The following is a 12971-nucleotide window of genomic DNA, read 5'->3' as shown; positions in this document are numbered from 1 at the left end:
TTTGCTTAGAGAACATCGATTTAACTTGTGGCTTACCTCTGTTTAATTTCAGTGGTATCCATGGTTTCCTCTCCCTCATTACCAGTTTTCATCTTCAAACATTCTTACCCTAATGTGTACCTCTGTTGTTTCATTTTATAAACCTTGTCCTGCCACCTTTCCGTGCCTGTACCAGCTCCACTGCTAGTTGTAACCCTGGAAATATGTAACACATCCTCTTCGGTGCAAATGATGCTCAAGAATATAAGGCAGCTCTGAATACAAGTATAGTTTTTCATTCCCTTACGGTGCCTGACGCTGCAGGAGACTGGTAGAGGACTGGCTGCCCGAAAAAACTTTTGTTTTCTCATAGAGTTGAGGTGATCAATTGCTGTCTCCTGTTAAAACCTTCATTTGGCAAGTCGAGAGAGAGGGTTAGTTTATTTAAACTTTACCAGGCTTCAAGACATCTCTTTCCAAGACTGTGTGTGGTTACCAAGTTTTAATGACTTCCCAAGGAAAGCTCTCCTACTAGACACAGGTTCTCCCGGCTTCCTTAGCAGCGGTTCGACTCTCCGCCGCTCACCCTCAGCGAAGGGACTCCCTTTGGCGAACCGAGGGGCGACCGGGACCGCAACGCGAAGAGCCGAGGGCTGCGGGAGGGATGCCGCCGATAGGCTCAACGGATGCTTTTATCTGGGAGGCCGTACGCTGTTGGGGAGAGAAAGGCAGTGCTGCCCTGTTTGTGCACGGGCTGCGGGGGCTTGCACTGAGCTCCCTGCTCCGAGAGACGTGGGGTTTCCCACGGGGCTCCCGCGTTATTTTCGGGCCGGTCGCGCCCCGCCGCGATGCGTTTGTGTGTCCCTCCGGCTGAAAGCACCGCGCTGCGCTGCCGCCGGCCGGCTTCGGGAGGGCTTGCGGGCGGCGGGGTTGGGGGGGGACACCGGGAGGGGGAGCACCTAAAGCGGCGACGGAGACGCACTTGGGATAGCGGGGAGGCACTCAGGGAGCAGCGGCGGAGAGGGGGCAGGAGGGGCGGGGAGGCGGGGGGACACGTCGGGGACGGCGGCCGCCCTGCTGGGAGCGCGTCCTGCCTCCGCCCGCCCCCGCCTCCGCCCGTGCCCGTCCCCCGTCCCCCCCCTCCCGCCGCCGCGGCGGGTGGCCGGGCGGGCGGCAGTGCCGCGGGCCCCGGCGGCGGGGCCGTACGCGGGGAGGATGGGCCGGTGGCGGGGCCGTGCGCGGGGCGTCGCGGTGGCGGTGGCGCACGGGCTGTGCTCGGGCTCGCTGAACATCCTGCTGAAGTTCCTGCTGGCCCGCTACCACTTCGCCTTCCTGACACTGCTGCAGTGCCTCAGCAGCGCGGCGGCGGCGCTGGGGCTGGAGGCGCTGCGGCGGCGGGGGCTGGCGGCGCTGCCACCCTTCGGGCCCCGCCTGGCGCGCCCCTTCGCTGCCGTGGCCGCCCTGGCTACTCTACAGTCCACTCTCACCCTCTGGTCGCTGCGCGGCCTCAGCCTCCCCATGTACGTCGTCTTCAAGCGCTGCCTGCCCCTCGTCACCCTCCTCACCGGTGCCCTGGTGCTCCGCGACGGCATGCCCTCGCCCGGCGTCCTGGTCGCCGTCCTCATCACCACCTGCGGCGCCGCGCTGGCCGGTGAGTGCGGTCGCGGCCGCGCCGGAGGGATGGGGCTGGACGGGGCGGGACGGGGCGTGCGGCCGCGCCGCGGGGCGCCCGAGGGCGGCGGCGGAGGCTCTGCACCGATGTCCCCCGCCGCTCCGGCTGGGCTCCGCGGCTGGTCGGGGCGGGCAGCGGCAGCCCGAGAGAGAAGTGTGAGGCTGCGGGGAGCGTGCAGCCCCGGAGGGCAGCTGCAGCCCCGCTACGGCAGGCGCGACTTTGCAGGGACCGGTGCGAGTCCGGGGATGCAGCCCCCCTGTGACAAGTACAGCCCTACAGCTATAGGTGCATCCTATGAGGGTCGGTGCAGTCCTGTAGGGTCGGTGTAAACCTATGGGAGTCGGTGCAACCTTATTGCAACCCTGCTAGGGAAGGTGCAACCCCGTGGAGGAAGATGTGATCTTAGGGGAGGTGAGTGCAACCTTACAGGGGTAGGTGTAATGTTCAGGGGCAGTTGCAACCCCATGGGGGCAACTCCAGCCCTACTGGGGTAAGTGCAGCCTTACAGGGGTAGGTGCAAGCTTAGGGGTCATCTGCGGGCCCCTATGTGTTGATCTCCAGCCGAGGCATAGCTGGAGGCAAAGGCGGCTGGAGCTCCTTTGGAGCTGGAGCTGGAGCCGAGGCAAAGCTAGCTCTGTGTGGCCCGGCAACACTCCCGGGCTGGGGGCTGCCCCAGGGAACAGAGCACACACGTAAGGCAAGTAGTTCGATCTGCAAAGAAGCCTGATAGCAGAGAGGCTCTCACTGCACACAGCTTGCCTTTGCTGGGGGGAGCAGGAAGGCAGAAGGAGAACCAGGGTGCTGGAGGGCAGGTGGCCTGGTCAGCCAGAGCTGGCATACACCTGCGCTGGCAAGAGGATGCCCAAGGTTGCTGTGTGCGTGTGTGGCTTTGGCTGCGAATCTCCCATAGCGTCTTCAAAAAAAGGGAGAACACAATCTGATTTTGGCAGTGGGATTTAGGGGGAGAGTGAAAGACAATCAGTAGGTTTGCAGCATGAAAAAGACGACCACAAAGAGATGTATCCGTTGGGAGGTAAGTATGTCCAGCCTTGGGAAAAGCATGACAGATCCTAGGACTTACGTCAGGTGCACTGAAGCCTATTTCCTAAATACCCCCCCAGTCCAAAGCAGTGCTCTCTTTCTGTCTCACATGCAAAAACCACGCTTGTTTCTTTCTGTCACTCTCCTGACAGGAGCTGGTGACCTGACCGGGGATGCTATGGGCTATGTGACAGGCGTGCTGGCTGTACTCATACACGCTGCCTACCTGGTGCTCATTCAGAAGACCAGTATAGATAGTGAATATGGACCCCTCACAGCTCAGTACGCCATTGCTGTGTCAGCCACCCCTTTTCTCATCATTTGCTCCTTCGCCAGCATGGATTCCATCAATGTCTGGTCCTTCCCAGGGTGGAAGGACCCTGCCATGGTATGCATCTTTATCGCTTGCGTCCTGATTAGCTGTGCCATGAACTTTACCACCCTTCACTGCACTTACATTAACTCGGCTGTGACCACCAGCTTTGTAGGGGTGGTGAAGAGCATAGCAACCATCACGGTGGGCATGGTGGCATTCAATGATGTGGAGCCCACAAAGTTATTTATAGCTGGTGTTGTGGTCAACACCTTGGGGTCTGTCATTTACTGCGTGGCCAAGTACATTGAGACCAGACGGCAGAGCAATTATGAGGACCTGGAGAAAGAAGCTAGAGAAGAGGAGGGGAAAAGCCAGGCAGGTGACCAAGCACTGTTTGCGATGGAGGCAATTTCCCATGAGAAGGGGGCTGAAGAAGCAGCAGTGGAAGGATCAGCCACAGGGGACAGCCAGAGTGGAGAGGAAGAGGACGGCACTGAGAAACCTGCCAAGGGACCAGTGATCCAGGAAAAAGCCACTGGCACGCAAGAAGTGAACAGGAGCTCACTGAAGGATGCCTATCTTGGAGTATGGAGGTTGGTGAGGGGTGCTAATTATATAAAGAAGGATTATTTGATAGAAAATGAAGAGCTACCAAACCCTTAAAAAGCGGGTTTGAAAACCTATTGCTTGAGGACAGACCTGGTTCTCTGTACAGGGGGAAAGGCAGAGCATACATTTCCACATCAATGCTGACAAATCCAAATCATGCAGGATGACTTTACCTCATTGTCAAAAAGCAAAAGGTCAGAATTTGCTCATGCTTTGGGCTTGCTTTCAGCTGCTTTCAGTACATCAATTTAGACCCACCACAGCTAAAGGTGCCGAGTCCTCTGCTGTGGACACAGAGAGAGTTGGGTAACGGGAAGTCACAGGGTGCTTGCCCAGCAGCCTGGGCTGTGAGGGACATCAGTACCATGGAGTCAGTTGGCAGTGCCAGTGACACAGCGGTGGCCTGTAGCTTAGCTTGTGTCTGGAGCCTTGTGATTTTAACACCATTCGGAGGCTCCGTCGCTGTGCTTCCCTATCTGTATCTGTCCAATTATAGGTATTCTACATAAACATATTCCTACAATATATAAGCTTCATCAGCTTTATGTGCTCCTCTGTGTCCATACAATTGCAACAGAGCTAGAGGTTGTTCCATTTCAATTAGATTGGTGTAAAAGCCACCCTCTTGTCTGAAGAATCAAAACTTTCCCTGATTCCATGGCCAGGCTGGGCCTTGGACCTGGTTTGCATTGGGTGGTTTGTGTCTTCAGTAGAAATACTTCTGTCTTGTGGTGGTGTACATGAAAGCAGAACCAGATCTGAACTTCTGAGAAGCTTTGGTTCGCAAAAGAAGGATGGTTTTCTATGAGCTTTAACTACGTGTAGCGTTGGGAATATTAGCTTGACCCAAATGAAAGAGTTTGGAAATGCTGTATGTATTGATTTGGGAGGGCTATAAAAAAATTAGGGAGAAAGTGTGTGCCTTCTTCTATCCCTTCCTCATACCCTAAAGTCGGTTGGACTAGAACCTAGGTGTCCTCTCCCTCTCTCAGAAGTACAGGCTGATTACAGAACTGGGGACACCATCTCTCTGGGAACCTTTTGCAGGACAAGTCTGCTGTATCCTGGCCACATGCCGGGACATGATTTTGTGTGTATGAATCAGCCCTCACTGTCCCTGCACTGTGTTGTCCAGTGGAAGAAAGCGCAGGCAGGCGGGAGCTGCAGTGTGCTCTGGCAAGATCCCTTGGACGAGTGCTTGTGGGCCAGGATGCTTGGCACCGAGACATCCATGGCTTTGGTGGGAGCTGCTCCCAAGTGCCCAGGCTGTCCCTTTGGGCTGTGAGGAGCAGAGCTGCCGCTGCACCCTGGGCACTCGAGTGCTGCTGTGGCAAGTGGGAAGCAGGAAGCAGGTGCTCCAGTGAGTCCTCGACTGGATATGCTATTATTTTGTACCACGTATGTTTACCAGGAAAGACTGGGGAAACGGATGATTGAGTATTTCTTAGCGTGGGGATACCCTTTTGGTATGTGGGGGTTCTTGGGTCAAACCTTTGCTCAGAACTAGGCAGAAAAGAGATTTGACTTGAATCTTCCTCATCTCAAAGGGGTGCCCCAGCCATTGGGCCATCTTGACCATAGGCTGAAATGAGTTGTTACCATCTCCTCAAAAAAAATGACCCAAGTTTGTTATTATTTATTATTATATATTATTTATTGTTGTTATTATTATTTATTAAGCCACTGAACTGAAAATCAATTATCCCCATGGCCCTAATTAATCAATGCCTAGCCCAGTGCTCTCTCAAGCCAAGCAGGCAGCATTAGCCTCACAGCGTGCTCAGCACAGAAATCCGAAATAAGCAATTTACCCAGCAGGGGATATTTGCAAAACTGATCTCTGGGGGAGCTTCAGATTCTTGACAATAAATGTGCAGGCAGAAACACTGGTGTGACAGTATGGTTTTTGAGTGAGCACAGAAGGTGCGTGATCTGGCATCACCCATGAATTTTGGAAGAGAGGGCTATGAAGACATTCAGGCTAAAAGCTGATCTGGGGGACAGGGCATGGAGGTCTGTACATCACACGTTATGTATACCTTATGTGTAAGAGTTAAGAGATACTGGCTGTATGCCAAAATACGTTTACTTTCTGTTCAAGCTCCATATGGCATCTTTTTCAATAAAAGCACTATTTATTGTTCATAGGCTAATATAATAGGGGTTTTGTTAGCTTTTCAGAAGCGTCCTAAAGAAGTTTGTGCCTATGACTTATAGTTGCTGTATTACTGAACTCATTACTATACTGAACTGCTCTGTAATCATACAGGCGGCTGAAGAGAAGCCCACACTTCTGATCTGTCGCCACTGTGCTCAGTGTTCTCTCTTCACAAGAAATGTGGATCTTTTCACCATCTGGATGCCAGTCTTAGATCCTGTAGCATACACTCCATGTTTGTCATGTGCTGTAGAAAGCTCTCCCTGGATTCTTATTGCAGGACCTTTTCCTGGGGGAGTTCAGTGTTTTGCCACTTACTGTTGTTGAAGTATTAGTAGAAACTTGTGGAAATTCAAACAGTTTTGACTGTTAAAAAAGCTGCTGTTACGATGTTGTACGTTGCATGTATGGTTGAAATGTGGTTATGTCGTATTCTGTTTATACCTGTAAATTCCCTAAATTAAAATGGGGATTTGGCAAATGCAATCCACTTTTTCAGTAACAGACTGTAGCACAATAAAATAAAAATAGTGCCTCGTGCTGAGGTATTTTAATAGCATCAGCGGAAGACTGCAGAATGAGATGTGGGAATAAAACGCACTGCTTTCCAAAAGCCTTCTGGTTTTCTTATTGTTGCTACTTATTTTTGGTTCATTTATAGTTATTCTTGTGCCTTTACACCGTCCAAGTTTTCTCAACATGTGACTGCACACTATAAATACTGTCATGGACAGAGGGACTGAGGACAGACGAAGGAACGCAGGAATATGAAGGGGCTGAGTCCTCTCTGCCTCCTGGAGTTTCTGTGGTTCTCAGCAGTGATTTCTTTGGTTACATATATGATTTAGTGCCACTAGTGTAACTGCTGTAACTTTAGAATAAATAAAAATAAGATGATGCTCATTATTAATAGATACATTATAAAATCATTGCATTATTAAAGGACTTAAAATTGATTTAACTTCACAATATTAAGTATTTTTATTACCAGCTATGTCACATGGCAACCCTAGGAGATGACTTAAGCATTAAGTTTTACCTGTTTGCTTCCAATGAAAAGTATGTTATATGTGGCTCAAATTGGGTTGTGCCAGACACTGGGGCTGGTGATGATCGCAGAATTCATCTTAGAGTTCCACACAAATGTGCCTGCAGGACAGTTTAGAGAAAGAAACTGTCCTTGTTCCAGGATAATGAATGAACCTGACGCACAATGACTGCTTGGAGAATAAACATTAATTTCAGTGTCAACACATCATCGAGTAACACCTGCTCTAGCGCTACTGTATACATACGCACACGCGTGCACACAAATACATGTGCAAAAGGAAAATGAAAGCTATGGCCATCTTTTCTAACATACATTCTTTTCTCAAATAAATGAAAGAGGGGGGGGTTATTTGGAGGCAGGGACAGTTAACATTTCTAAGAGTAAGTAAAAAAATTGCATACATCACTGACAAACTGATCCTGCATTTCCAGAAGGAAAATGAAAAGTAACCTGCCACAAAACAGGTGAGAGTGAAAGAAATTTTACAGTTTATTAAGCAATGCTCCGCAGCCCTGTGTATGCCTGGGGATGGTTTATTGCCAGTGCTTAACAGCCTCTTGTAATTTGATGATGTGTGTTTGCTGCAGGCAAAGGCTTGAGCAGGCAGAAAGGTGCAAGCCCTTCAGCTCTGGTCTCTAAATTAACAGCTGAACATTTTGCTGCTTGTCATGGTTAAGCTTTAACACCACAGATTCCTGTCTCCTTGCCCTCTCTGCCTGTGTCCCGTATAATTTCACATAGTGCTTCGAGGTTTCTTCTGTGGTTTTTTTAACCTGAAGCAGTGCAGGCAATCAACCCTGCCTCTCAATTAGCCGCACTATTCATGCTTCAGTGGCTTATTGGAGGTCATCAGGAAGCTTTTCACTTCAACCTCACTCCTGTTGGGAATTGTTGAGCATGCACATACCCTCATTTCTCTTCCCTTACTCCTACTATATTTCCCAAATCTTGTTTCCAGTGTCCAGCCTGAAGACCTCTGCCAGTATAGAAAGGCAGGGGGGAATGGACCAGCAGTATCTTTTATACCCAGATTGCTTCTTGCTACCTTTGTACATGTTTCTGACCACCAGCTCCTTGCTTCCCAGCTCCCTATATAGCTTAGCCGTGGCTGCATACCAGCTTCTTGTGGAGCTGGGCCAGGGCTGTGTACCAGGATCCTGCGGAGCTGGGCTGTGAGCAGGATAGGTGCAGGAGCGAGGGCCATCCCTCTGCCAGCCAGCCAGTACCGAAACCTACTGGTTGTGCATGCTGGTGTGGATATTTATTAGACATGTAAAACCAGAAGGAGATTTTTTCACAGTAAGAGCATTTTGAGTAATACAGCTACAGACCTGAAAAGGAGTGGCTATCATTATTGCTGTTGAGCCAGGCTGATTTGTGTTATAGGTGGAGATGAAGAAAGCCAGTCACACTTTAATGCTACACACTGTGTTTAACAGGAGACTGTGCCTGAGATGAAAGCCTGGGCAGAAAGCATGAAAACACTGCTCAGAGGGGTACGTAGGATTAGGATGGATGGAGAAAATATGAGAGTTAAAAATTAGGATGGATGGGGAAAATGTGAGAGTTTTTGCAGAAAACCAAAATGTTCTTACATGGGAAGAAATAGCGACAGCATCGGAAACCCAGAGCCAAACAGTGCAGTGAATCTGCAGTGAATGCGCTTGAATCTGGGGCCCAGAAAAGCAAAACACATGAAAGAGAGAGGCAGAGTGAATGGCCTGGCTTGGGGGAAGGTGGATAGATGTGCTCTTTGTGGTCCTGTGATTTTTTTCTTCCTGGACAGATGTAAGAAATTCTGTTCTGGGCACATTAATTTTGTTGATAAAAGTTTGTCCCTTATCAAATAAAAACAATGTCAGTTCTGCTCTCAAAATGATACATTTTTTTTTAAATTAGGTGCTATTTATTTCATTCCTGACAAACCAACACAGATTTCAACCATTCTTTAATAGAATTCAGGATTTCTCTGAAAAAGAGCAATAATTGCTAAAGTCACAGACCGTTTCTTACCTGACATGGGTGTCAAATGAGAGAGAATAATGATCTGGAACTGGTGATTTGACAGTAAACCAGCCAGGTTTGCTGGCTTCTGTAAATATTGAGTGTCATCAATAAATAAAACCAGCTACAGGGAGCTGTGTATATCACCATTAACTCCTTGTGTAATGAATTGTCCTAGTTATATTAAGTGAATTTTTGGTTTTCAGAGTAGCTTTGTAAATCTGTCCTTATGGTGTGTCCAAAGCCAAACCATGTATGCTTGGTTAAAGGTTAAAATATGGATTTTCCCTTTAGATTAAGACACCACTAGCCTACCTGGGATCTGGAGGGGAGAGAGGTTCCCTCTGTCAATTTGCCTTCTTGCATGAGTGAACATTCAGTGGCATAGGAAAGTTCCAACAATTTTCATTATTACAAACATATGGAAAGCAGCTAAATGCATCCTTATTACAATTTTATAGGGAAAAAAAAAGCATTTCCTCAAGTATAGTGGCTGATAGGCCACCAATTCTGAGTATTTGCTGAACATGAGAAGGCTGATGCACACACAACGCACCACAACTGACACTGCACAGCCACACAATTGACGTCCTGGGATTTACAATATTTTCTAAACCAAAACAGACTGGGATGCATTCACCTGGCATCATGGAAAAAATTGCTTAACTCCGGAGAACATCACTGTCATATCAGCAGCACATTTCAGGGATTCCTGAGACAGGGTTGGACTTTAAAAATTGCTCAAATGCGTTATTTGTTTTTGTTTTGTTTTTTAATTAATAACAGTTAAGCATGAGCAGAATAGTCTATCCTTTCTAGTCATGTCCTGAGGTGCCTTCTGGGTGCTGAACTCTTCTGAACCACTTGAATGTTGCTTGATCAAAGCAGTGCTAGTCGTGCTCCATCCAGGTCTGCCATCCAACACAACCAGCGCAGTTTCTTTTTCTGTTTGGAGGATCTACTTAACAGTGACTAAGTGTATTTGTATACTCAAAAAGGCCTTTTATAGACTCAGCTTCTCCAAGTACTCAGTGCTACAGTTCAGGAAAGATACTATGCGATAGCTAGCTACTGAAGAGCAGTCTTGGTTTTGTGCATATGTATCACATGAAGTTTGTTCCCTCAGGTTTATAATTTTTTAATAATTTTTTTAAGATGTGGAAGAGGAAAATGACAGCCAGAACTGGCTTATTGACAGAAGATTTTGCAGGCGGAGTTTGGGTTATTTGCTATCCATGCTTTAGACTTTTCTCAGTTTTATTTATTTCAGTGCCTTTCCTCAAAACTTGCAAATTTTAGTCTTGGCGGAGCTTTGGTGCTGATTTGGCACCATTCTTTATTTATTGTCTTCCTGCAAACTTCACCTCTGCCCGTCCCCCTGTGGCTGGTCAGGTAGGGCACAACACAGTCCTGGGCTTGGCGCTCACCCTGTGAGTCCTCTTCTGGGAAATCAAAGCACCAGCCAGCAGACAAAAAGCATCAGATCCTGTTCTCCTGGACGAAGACAAGGACATGCTGTTCTGTCATTGAGCTTCATTACAGATTTACACTGATTTATGCTCATCATGACCAAGCACAGTGAGGAAGGCCTTCAGAGCCAAGGAGGCTTCACTGCATCCCTGCATTTAAAGCATGGGTTGAAGCCAGAGACTATTTCTTGGTGGGACTCCTCTCAGTGATTGTATAGATCTAATGTGTTGGCACGTGAATTGGCAAACTTTGAAGACTCAGGCTGCTTGTGTGAACACGGATTCCTAGATGGCTATATACAGCAGTCGCCACAACACCTTCCCGGTTGCCATCACGGATGCTCTCATTCAGCAGTCCTTGCCTTTGTACCAAAACATTGAAGTGTATGTTTATTTTGTGCCTCAACAGACCCTTCATTCAGTAGGACACCAACCTAAATGAAAGCATTTTGCTGCATTAGGGGCTCAGTAGTGGCTGGTGTTTTACCTCCCCAACCCCAGGAGAGGGTTAGAAGTGGGTGTGGGGATTACTTCTTTATCCCACCCCACAGAAGTCTCTGCTTGAGCAGCTGATGCTCACAATTCCAGCAATGCAAAGTCAAAGAAACACCCCATCCACCCCAAATCTCACACTGCTGTGGCAGGACAACCAATGGGAAAAGCACATGACGTAGAAGGGAGTTTTTGCTGTCTCAGAGGTGCCACTGGATTATGTAGCACAACAGTGCCACTGGAAAAGGGCCACCAGCTACTGGGGCTGCACCAACACCCTCAAATAAGCACAGCTGCAACTGCAGAGGCTTCAGAGAGCAGCTCTTGCCACTAATGCTGCATAGGTAAGTGTTCTCCTGTGGGGTCAGGGGTTTGCCCCTCTCCCAAAGCATCTCAGAGGGAGCTGGCATGCTGCAGCTTACTCACTCCCTCCCTGCACAGGGTAAAGGGTAACAGGTCAGCTCAAGGCATTTGGTGGCATTGTGATGAGGGGAGGGAAGGGAATGGGACACATTTTAACCTGTACAATCAAGCAGGCTGTTATCAGAGCACAAATGGTTGCTTTATTACTGTTTTTCCCAGTCACAGCTCCCTTTATACTTTTTAAAGGAAAAATGCAAATCCACTAATAGTTCTTTTAGAAGAAAAGATCTATTTAAGAAGCAAGTTCTTACAGGCAATACAACACTGGCTGAGTGTTCAATGTATGGAATGGATTAGGTTGGTGGCTTCCTTATTTTCATTGCTTTCGAAGTAGCTGGGAAAACTAAGATGTAAAGGTGAGGACTATAATAAAGAATGAGATCTGTAAAGCAGTTTTGCTACAGCAAACCTTTAAACCCATTTTAGAACATCAGGGATTTAGCATTATTCTTGAGCTGACTTGACACACAAATCTGGCATCTTTGCAGTTGAGCCTTAGAATGAAAAATGCCATAAATTCAATCTCCTGCAAGATGAGGAGTGGCCAGCTGATTCCCAGGGCACAGGCGGCACTGATATGCCCCTGCTATCAGTGCACTCTGCTGCAATGGGATATCTAATTTAGGTAAGTGCATTTCCAGCATTAGGGTGCAGGAAGTCTGACTGTGGGTGGCTGCCAATAGAGGCACACAAGATCAATTTTGCACATCACACAGAAAACTGCTCTCATTTTAACTAAAATGCTAAACTGGAGTAATAATATATTAGTATTATAAACTATCAAGGAAGGAAAGCCAAGGGAAGCAAAAAACCTAGAGTCTCATAGACACATTTCCAAAGATTTACAAGTGCTGTTGCTCTGCATTTTTCAGTGAGAATAATAAACAAACATTTGAGTACTAACAAGATGGACATAGATAATTTAGATTATTTTAAATCCAGCATCACTGTCTGACCCAAATGTAGGTGCAAGGAGCCCATGAGGTGCTTCAGCAGGAGCAGCCATCAGCATCCCAGTGCACCACAGAACTTCTAGGAGCCTACAGCTGGCTGGAGCAGCCCCCATCCATGGCACACAGGGAGCTGGGAGGCTGGAAAGAAATACTGTGCTGCCTCTTCCTATCCGAGGATGCTTTTGTGTATCCAGCTGAAATTTATAACTCCACAACCATTTCAGGTTAATGGTCCTGTTTGCTGCCCTCTTTCCTTCAGGGGCAAATCTCTCCCCACCCACATATTGTTCTTGTGACAATGCCTAAACTGACATTCACACTGCAGTATTGCCAGGAAAGAAAGAAAGCCAAAAGTGTTGAGTTTCCTTTTTTGACCACAGCCTTCAGACTAATTTAATCCTTTCTGTTTCTGCTTAAAGACTGGTGAGGGTTTGAGCGAACTTTTGGTCTGTCTGATATGTGAGATAAAGATTAGATGATCCACCAAAGCTGGCATTTTTGTTACATCTGCTGTGGCAGGAGTTGCTGTGTTCCAGGACTGGTGTGTACGTTTAAATAAAGCCCATTAGACTTGGACTATAGCCAGGCCTTTCATTGCCGTAAGCAGAACTGCGCTCTCTCTGTAATTGTACTGTCACTTGCTTTTGTGAGAGGAGGCACGAGTATTTGGGGATTTCACCCACTGATTTTTACTGTTGCTTAATTCTGTAGATTTGGTGAGATCGATGCGCTTCAAAAAAAGTAAAGAGCCTGTTCTCTTCTGCTACAGTGGCACAGTCCCATAATGCAAACGAAATTGATTGG

At 48.0% G+C, this 12971-nt stretch overlaps 1 protein-coding gene across 1 annotated transcript; it reads left to right on the top strand.

Moving 5' to 3' along the window:
• The first annotated feature begins 1120 nt into the window (after positions 1-1120).
• Positions 1121-6388, top strand: SLC35D3 (solute carrier family 35 member D3). The gene is made up of 2 exons (XM_030489890.1): positions 1121-1630; positions 2845-6388. Exons 1-2 carry the CDS (start codon positions 1195-1197, stop codon positions 3669-3671), a joined length of 1263 nt encoding a protein of 420 aa, XP_030345750.1. The 5' UTR covers positions 1121-1194; the 3' UTR covers positions 3672-6388.
• The last annotated feature ends 6583 nt before the right edge of the window (positions 6389-12971 follow it).

Source organism: Strigops habroptila, chromosome 6, assembly GCF_004027225.2.
Source record: "Strigops habroptila isolate Jane chromosome 6, bStrHab1.2.pri, whole genome shotgun sequence".
Taxonomy (NCBI): domain Eukaryota; kingdom Metazoa; phylum Chordata; class Aves; order Psittaciformes; family Psittacidae; genus Strigops; species Strigops habroptila.
The sequence above is the reverse complement of the archived record's forward strand: the minus strand, read 5'-3'. Positions and strand labels throughout refer to the sequence as shown.

Coding starts and splice junctions, on each gene's coding strand:
- SLC35D3 (XM_030489890.1), top strand. CDS start 1,195: ATGGGCCGGTGGCGGGGCCGTGCGCGGGGCGTCGCGGTGGCGGTGGCG. Junction 1,631..2,844: donor CTGCGGCGCCGCGCTGGCCG/GTGAGTGCGGTC, acceptor CTCTCCTGACAG/GAGCTGGTGACCTGACCGGG.